Source organism: Pararge aegeria, chromosome 22 (assembly GCF_905163445.1).
Source record: "Pararge aegeria chromosome 22, ilParAegt1.1, whole genome shotgun sequence".
In the NCBI taxonomy this organism is placed as follows: Eukaryota; Metazoa; Arthropoda; class Insecta; order Lepidoptera; family Nymphalidae; genus Pararge; species Pararge aegeria.
In genome coordinates, this window is record NC_053201.1 from 10406204 (window position 1) to 10415766 (window position 9563).

At 35.8% G+C, this 9563-nt stretch overlaps 1 protein-coding gene across 12 annotated transcripts in view; it reads left to right on the top strand.

The window, feature by feature from the left end:
• The window catches only part of LOC120633595 (tight junction protein ZO-1-like), a 151714-nt gene extending 142557 nt beyond the window's left edge, over positions 1-9157 (top strand). For 7 of the 12 annotated variants that reach the window (XM_039903809.1, XM_039903810.1, XM_039903811.1 and 4 more), the window contains 5 exons: positions 1012-1152; positions 1482-1590; positions 2304-2379; positions 3333-5797; positions 7478-9156. In XM_039903809.1, coding sequence (XP_039759743.1) covers positions 1012-1152; positions 1482-1590; positions 2304-2379; positions 3333-5797; positions 7478-7701 — 3015 coding nt within the window. In that variant the 3' untranslated portion in view covers positions 7702-9156. Of the gene's footprint in view, positions 1-1011; positions 1153-1481; positions 1591-2303; positions 2380-3332; positions 5798-6272; positions 6354-7477 lie in introns of all 12 variants that reach the window. The other 5 variants (XM_039903817.1, XM_039903818.1, XM_039903813.1 and 2 more) reach the window with 4 other exon arrangements.
• The last annotated feature ends 406 nt before the right edge of the window (positions 9158-9563 follow it).

Consider the following 9563-nt stretch of genomic DNA (forward strand, 5'->3'; position numbering starts at 1 on the left):
CTCCTTAGCTATATATATTAGAAATAAGATTACGGGCCCACCACAGCATTATAAATCCATTACCGGCTCACTACAGGTCACGGGTCTACTCTCAGTATGAGAACGGTTTAGGCCTTAGTCCACCACGCTGGTCAAGTGCGAAGCGGTAGACTTCACAAGCGTTAGAGAACATTACAGAGAACTCTCAGGCATGCAGGTTTCCTCACGATGTTTTCCTTCACAGTTGAAGCAAGTGATATTTTTATTACTTAAAACGCACATAACTTAAGAAAGTTAGAGGTCCGTGCTGGGATTCTAACTCGGCCCCCTGAAAGTGTAGCCGAAGTCCTTGACTATCACCGCTTTTATTTTCGATTATTTTGTAGTGTAAAATTGTTTAGTGTAAGTGTACCTGTTTTATTTTATGAATCTTTTGTGAACTAAAATATTCAGCTACTTTTAGATACGCTACAGTCGCTATAAGACTGATGTGAAAGGCATATACTAATTTCGGCATCGACGGTAGGAGAGCCGTAGCTTAATTGGTGAAAACTGAGCGCTTTCGCGATTGCCCGAGAGTCGCAGGTTCAAATCCTGTCGGTTCCGAAAATTTTTATATGCATTTAAAATTTATAAAATTGATAATTCCTCCAAGTGTTACCTACACTAAAACACTAATAAAAATTATAAAAATACTTTTAGGTAAACACAACGTGTGACGTGCGAATGAATGGTGCTAAATTAGCTTTTTTTAGTAGTAGTAAAGCTTTTTTGAAACAGAGCTCGAACGGAAAAGTACCGCCATGCTTATTTCTCCCGCAAAGCAGCATTGTTGCAATGCTGTGTTCCGGTCTCGTCGCTTTTATTTCAGGCACATAGGCTTAACACCTACGTCTCAGATTGATGGGCACGGGGCGTTATGTCGCAGGATGAGTTCCCTATATGCCCGACTTAGTTCTGCCTTATTTATATATGCTTGGTCCGTCAACTATCAATATAAAAAAACCATAAACAAGTAAGGGTTTTTGACAGAGCATGGAGGCTGTGTCGAGTCCGGGCGTCGGCGGGGGTGGGGCGGCGAACACCGCGGGCGCGGGGGGCATGCATTACTCACACACACATTCACACTCGCAACCGAACCGCCCACCGCCGCACGGCCATCCTTACCATCAGGTATTTCTCCTGCTTTTTTAACTTTATGACTCTTTACTTCTACGACATGTAACGGAATAACGAAATACTGTTGAAAGGTGCGTAAGTGTGTATGTTAGTATATTAACACCACACAAATAGTTTCCCTTGGTTTTCCTAATCATACGGTTACCTGTAAGAGATCACTAATAAGCGATGAGGCCACCTTTTATTTCCTACTTTTTTTAGTTGGTTAGTTTCCTCTTGTACTGTCCATTTTTTTCTTCTTGTGGTGTGCAAATGAAGTGTATAAATAAAATAGAATAAATAAAATATTAGTATAACTAGGATTGTATGTTTGCGATTTGTAGCAGAACATGTACGGCGCGGCCGGCGCTCAAATGGTGGCCCAGTCGCCACCCTACGCGGGCCCACCGTCTCACCGAGCCATCAATCTACCGCACAACCCCCATCTGATTGGTAACCACTTTTTTTATTTAATATCCTTAATTATATAGCATTTTCCTTCGATGCGGGATCAGAAACTTTTTTTTTCAGGATGTTATGTTTGGTGCCGAATGTTATCGGCTATTGATTAGACTTAATGTTAGCAATGAAGGCTTGGAAAATGCTACGAAATGGTTAGGGAAAAGACGAAATATCGCCATTTTTGACCGATTCGTTCAAAAAGAAGGACGTTATCTTACGTATGCATAATTTTTGCGGCTGTAATAAAGTATTCAATTAGCACATAGTATTCAAGCTTGATTCATACAAAACTTTGTTTACTTTTAGTTTTTAGGACATTCATATCAGAAGTCGGTTTTTGTGGAAAAAAAAGATCTATCTTGTTTTGTTAAAAGACAACCCAAAAAAAGATGTGAATAACTAGTTTTTTTTTGCGACTACACACATCGCCATCTAGCCCAAAAGTAAGCGTAGCTTATGATATGAATAATATGCCTTACACAAATATTTATAATATACTGATATAAACTCCCATGTAGACCACTAAAAACCTTCATGTTCATCATACAAAAATGGAGCCTTGGACTCAGAAAAAAGGTCGCTGCCTACTGCACGTGCAAATCAGCGGTCAGGTCATAATTCGTTACTACTTCGTTACTACTACTTCGTTACTTCGTTACTACTAGTAACGAATTATGTAACTGAAACTACATGATTCCTTTCAGATTTAGCAGGCAGCCGGGAACAACGCGGGTCTGCATTCGAGCTCTATAGAAAACCGCAGCACATGCACAATTTAAGGTAACACCAAATATTCTTAACACAATCTGTAGGGCTTTTTTCTCCAAGAACACAACATCTAATAAATGATATTATATTAAAATGATTTAATGCATGTTTCCAATTATATCCAATGGAAATCTTACTCTTCTTCTTCAAGCCCCTGTACAATTTGCTCTAACATGCAAACACCAATCGCTTCACAACGACTAACAATGTCTTGTCGGGCCACAGTATTAGTAAGGTATCGTATGTGGTTATAAATTATAAATATATATTTGTAACATATATCCTATGTCGGGGCGTATAGAATAATAACGTATATAATTCCGAGTAGTAGCTGCATTATGAAACTTATTGGCAGTGCGTGTCTGCATTTTAGTGCAATTGTTGATTTATTTAAAGCATATTGAACTAACTTGTCTCTAATTCTTAGGATATTGATATTTCATAATCATAAAGTCGCTTATCTTTAAATTAAACTGAATTGTCAGGTATAAAATAGTGCTATCTCTTTCCATAAGGAACATTGTGACAGAGAAAGCACTACTTTGGAATCATTCCGTTTAGTACCGGATGCCAGTACAATAGTCAATGTATTTTTTTTCTAAATACATTTATAATATTTTTATCTCTGTGATTTATTTTATTATATCTTTATATATCTTACAGTATTTATGACACTTAAACATTATTTACTTATAAAATCTTTCGTTCAATTCGTTGTCTTACTATTTTATATTCTTCTAAGACAATTATTTCAATATGCTTTTAGCAAAATCATATATTCATCACTTATAAATTATATCATTATTCGTCGGGACATTTCAGATTATTTAATACAGTTTGAGCCAGAAATCTTGTAGCAGCATATATTCTTAAATGGTTCCTATTGTCTGATTGAATAATCTGAGGTGTCCATATATCAGTATCATTGAGTAACTAAGTGGGTGTTTGGTTGTGGGTTTCCGCAGCTCCTCCGATGCCATGAACTCCAGTGTGGAGCCTGACGAAACGTTCTCACCAAAAACTAAAAAGAAACTATCCAAAAAACCATCTTTCATTAAAAATGCCGTCCTCGACTTGTTCCGTTCGAAAAAATCGCAAAAAGTGTCTCGACAGAAGTCATTGTGCGAGAATGACTTGCAACAAAGATACCAACAACAGGCGCCGGTGCTGAGACGAGAGAAGTCAGACCTCGGGGATCTGACCGTGCATATGAGGAACACGCATATAAGAAACCAAATGTTGCAACGCAGCAACTCGTCCTCATGCGAAAAGCCCGTCTTAAAACCGATTCTTAAACGACAGAGTTCGTTTTGTGATGACAGGAATGGCTCCATCTATACAATAAGAGATTACGATGCTAAACCTGTAATGAAAAGTTTAAGACGACAGAACTCTATGTGTGAAATAGAAACCGAACCCAAAGTTACCCCTTTACTGCGTAGACAGAACTCCCTAATAGAATATAATAGGAAAGGCGTTTACGGCCACAACTCCAGTTTTAATATGATTACCAAAATAGATCCAATCTACCAAAGACAGCAGCAAATAAAACATGAACCATTTTATCCTACTCAACCTCTACCTCCAGAACCAATATACCAAAGCAAAGAACATATTGTATATGATCCTATACCTAAGCCGAGAAGAACTTACGCTTCTCTTTATGATACCTCCAGTGAAAATCCTTATGCTAGTAGATCAGAAATATCAAATCAAAGTTTTGAAAGCCCCTATGGAAATCGAGAGACATTACCGATGCCTCTTTTGGATCCACCATATGCGACTAGGGCTGAATGTGTTGCAGATGACCCTTACGCGACAAAAAATGAATTAATGGAAAGTCCATACTCTGTAAAACATGATATAATGAGAAAAAGTGAACCCTTATATAGCGAACTGCCGTATGCTAGCAAAGAACAAATGTTAAGACAAAGAATGACGTCAGAAAACCCTTACGCAACAAAAGAAGACATGTTGCGTCAAAGATTTTCAGAGTCTCCATACAATACTAAAGAAGAAATGTTAAAACAAAGAATGGATGGTACATTCACTTGCAAAGAACCAATTTATGGTAAACGAACATACGAACCACCACCTAGTACATCTTGGTCTGAGAATCCTTACGCTATTCGACCAGATCGAAGGCTGCAGACGCCAGTTAATTATCCAGGGAGAATATCACCTATGAGCAAAAGCATGAGTGAACCACCCTATGCTACTAGATCGGAAATGATTGGAAGAATAAGCCAAACAGAGTCGCCATACTCTTCTCGACTAGAAGTAAAGTCCAGTTGTTCTGATAATAATTATGGCAGCAGAAATGATTCTTTCGATTTCCCACAACAGGTTAGACCAGCTTCAGCAGAATGTACATATGTTTCAAAACAAGAAATTTTATCACAAAAAGCTGCATTATTAGCAAATAAAGAACTTATTTACGGAAGTAAATTGGAAGAAAAATTAGAAGTGATTAAACAAAGAAACCAAGCGAAAAAAGAAAAGATTTATCAAACTAGGCTTGAAGCTAATGAGTGTGATTCCATGAAAAGTAGAGAGCCCTTGTATGTTTCAAAACGAGAATTGAAAGACAGTGTTATATATGAGTCGCACCAGGAAGCAAAAGATGTACCATTGCCTGTGAGCCAAGAGGGTAGTGCCAGAAATAGCCCATATGAACTAAGCGATGCTAATCATTTAGTGCGACGCGAACCGTTGTATCAGACAAAAGCGGAAGTACTAAACGGTGAAATTGAAACCTTCCAAGAAATTGATTTCTCGAAATTAAGGTTAACAGAATCTAAAACTGACGCGGAGAAAGAAAAATCATTAAATATGGAAAATAAAATTTTGAAAGGAGAACCTCAGTACGCCCCCAGATTACATGGTAAAGCTGTTGGGCATATTTCAAATGCACTGAAAGTAACAGCATCACCGGTGCCTTATGAATCGACAACATCTATGGAGACTCATTATGCTTCAGAATGTAGTATGAATTTTGAGAACAAACCTCAAAGTACTCCATATACGTCACAAGACTTGGTTGAGCGTGCGTCAAAGATTAATCGTACAGTGACTTTTTGTGAACAAATACCAGAGAATCCGGAAAGCAGCCAAGATAACACGGAAAACGTATCATCGAGTAGAAATGAAACAACCGTTATGAATATCGATAATACCGTAGTCAAAGCTGAGACGTCTGAGGTAAATGATTCTGCTAATAAAACAGAAGAAGTTGAACCGGATGGACCACAGACCACTTGGGGTATATTCGATAGTGAAGGTGGCGTATTAGAGGACAGGCATTGGGGTGTATCCCTAATCATTCCCCCAAAAGCAATAGCTCCGGGGATCAAGCAAAAGATCTATTTTACCGTGTCCGATCCACGACTGAGCCAGCGAGTGGGGGGACCTCCCATCGATATGGATAACGGTAATGCTTATGTAACGAAGCACGCGATGAATGTAGTATCGTAGACTGCACTTACTAATTGGCAATTAACGTTTGTGACTGGAATGGATTTTTTTTAAATGCGGGAACCAATGGGTTATATGGCAATTTGATAGAATGTTTTGTGAACACACAATACGCTGTTTAGTTTATATGGATATGATATTTACTGAAATACATGTTGCATGTAAATGGCATGAGAAATTTATACTACCCGTAGTTATAGCCCGGCTCTTATAAGATAATTAAATCATTACTAACTCGCAATAATCGATCACTGCCACATTTTTTAAAGTCTCATTTCTTTTTGCACTCGAATACAATTCACTTTGCGAATTATCCACAAATCATATTAGCATCTTCATTTTTTATAATTTTTTATTTACATTTATGTAACCAACGTCCATTTAGTTTATGACTAACATTGGGTAAAATGTCTGTGGTTATTTTTGCGCAGTTTCTACAAAACAATACACTCGTACTTAAAGGTCGAAGAGAGGAGAAGAAGACAGTGCCACCTCCATCCAACCATGTGATTGTAGGTTTGAATAAATATTTGCAAATGTTTGTGCACTGTACATTTTTTGCAAAACTATATTGACAATGAGTGTGTTTACTGTTTCAATTCTTATTATTTTTATTGGGGTTTTTTAATTTGTTTCGTTTTGCATAATTCGTTCTATTTCCAAGGTATTTTGTATGGTGCTTGGTATGGTCTGTTTTCAGTTTTTGTTACTTATACGCTTTGCTTGCTTAACATTATGCATTAACGTGTAGCGATTTGTGTTTGTTTGTTTCCCTTTCACTGTATAATACTCTCCATATATACTTTTATATTCATGTTCTATTGTCATTTTACGTTTTATTTTCATGACTCACTATTTTTAAATATATAACGTGTAAATGAAAACCGAAATAATACTTCAGAGGCTTTCGAGGTACATCATTTACTATCTCTGAGACTTATCTGTGAAACCAAAACCCTAATAGTTTTTTACTGAAAGAAGCCAGATACGGCCTTAACATGACATGCAAAAGTAAAATCAAGTGACTCCCGAATTAAGTACGCTTCGCGTAGCGTAGGTACTGTGCACGTGTCGGTCTTTTATCTTCAATAGTGATGTCCTAAGTAAACACTCATAATGTTTTGAATTAGTTCGTATGGTAAAATAAATAAGCTTCCTTTTCGATTTAATATAGCACTCTTCAACAGTATTTCGTAATTCTGTTACACGTTGTATAAAACACTTGACTTAAACTTTGAACTTTTTACAGTTTTTGTTTTTTTTTACGTAAACAATTAGTTAACTGTATACTTAAAGTAAAATTTCTAAATCACAGGTACTCGCATACCTCTTTTAATTTTAAATTTGGCTAATAAATTCTGTATTCTCCATCAGCGAATCAATAGTTAATAGCGTTTTCTACTCGTTATTTTATTGTATTCCAAATTCAGAACTGGTAGATATCAGTTAAATATTTTTCAACAAATCTTAAGTAACTCATTTTGAATCCATAATTTTTTTTATAATTTTTTTATTCATCTATTTTGTTTAAATTCCACTTAGGCAATGAAAAAAGCACAATATGTAATAATATACACTACATATTTTTATTTTCGATTATGTCAACAAAATTTATAATATCCTTTTCAAATAACAGGTGAAGCGATGCTGTCCCCACTAGTGATGTGCGGTCCTCAGGGTCTAGTGTTCCTCAAACCGGTTACCCTACGATTACCGCATTGCGCTAACGCCGTCCCATCCCTAGGCCTCACAATTAAGGCGACGGACACTGAAGCGCATCTCAGCACCGACTGGGATCAAATACACTTGCCCGCGACGACAACATTAAATACTGTTGCGGTTAAAGTCGACCACTTTTAGTGTTATGAAGTTGAATTGTTGTATTTAGTATTCGTAAACAAGGTTGAAGGGGGCGTTGAAAAACTCTCAACTAGCGGCTACTGGTGGTAATTCCATTGTACGTAAATATCTAAACTAAACTAAATGGAAATATCGCCACTTAGATAAAAACAACGCGCAAGTGAAATTAATAAAGTTTTCGGACACGCAAAAAACATTCTTTCAGGCCTGTCAACTTAGTTTAGTTTAGAGTTTTGTGTACAATAGAATTTACATCACTGGCAGAGATCTTATTGGTCGTTCTCAATAGAATATAATAGATAAATTACATTGTATTAGATTGGCACTTTCTTATCTTAAATATTTTAGAGAAAAAAAAAATAGAGACGAAATCCCTTCAACCTTTCGTTGTTCTCTTTACATATTGTACCTTTAATTGCTCTGAAATATAAAATTAACAATCATAACATATGTATTAAGTACGTTAATGCGAAAATATCAAAACATTAATAAATAATTGTCAGAAACTTTTAAAATATCAGCTCGTACCAGTGGGACTTATTTTACAAGACATTGTATTTCAATATTGGTTTAGAGTGAAAGTAAATGATGTTCGTAATAGATATGAAGATAGAGATTCTTGAAATGTTGCAGTGAAGTTATAGTAAATGGACTCTCAAAAGCTATTTTTTGGGTATTTATCTCATTAACGAAATATATTGCGGATATTATTAAATCATTATATATTTTTATGTATACGTTACATTTCCTAAGAGTATCTTCGTTTACTATTAAACGTTTTGACCGATGTGAACTTGCTGTAAGTCTATGTGCATGAGGATCTTATTTAAATAGATAAATGCGCAAATTTTAAATTCAGAGCGGTCAAGATGTTTGTAAAAAACAAAAAAAAACTATACTATATTATTATAATATAGAATTAAAAAAAAAGAAATAAGTCCAAAACCAATGATTTTTGTTTGGAATTTTGAAAACACCCACCTTATATAATATAATCATTAATTTTCGTTACATTAAAGTAAGTATGTGGTGCTAGATTGTGACAATTAAAGAAAGTTAATTTAGGAATCATGCATATCGATAAACTCCATTAAAAATTAATGTGTCTTATTTTGTTTGTACGCAATTTATTGCGTGATTTTTATTGGCTGCATTTATGACATCATCGCTCACATTGCGAATATTAGCCAATAGCAAATAGGTGTTACCTATCAGATAAGATTTAGTTCTTTTACAATCGTCCTTTCCTTATATGACAGGTCTTGTTATTAATTTTATCCTTTTCACACGTGTTGTTAAGGATGACTACTTTTGAACTGTCAAATTAGTTTAGTTTAGAGTTTGCGGCAAACGAAATACTACCACTATAGAGTTTATAATCTATGCTTATTAATGAAACTATAGTCGTAAAAAAATAATAGGCCCGTTTTGACATTTGTCATCGCGACGTAACTAGTTATGGAACCATAAGACTCTGTACTCGATACTCACGATAAATCAATTCAACTTTGTATCAGTACTGGATTGATATTATTATGTATTGTAAAGTGTTCGTTCGTTCAAAGTATTCCTTTAACTTCACAACCAATACGCGTAACTGGCTGTTGATTATACGTCCACTTTTCAACATGTTGAAACAGAGTTAGTACTATATAAAAACAAACACAAAAATCGAGTCAAATCACTATGTTTAAATTAATGTCCAAAATAGAAGAGCCATAGTTAACGTAAAAGTAAACAATATATATCAAACTTAAACGAGCGCACAGTCAACTTTACAAGATGAGGAACGAAAAACTGCGCAGTGCGCGCGGGGACGCTTCAGTCATGTGCCGCTTGGTCAGATACATCAACTCAGACTC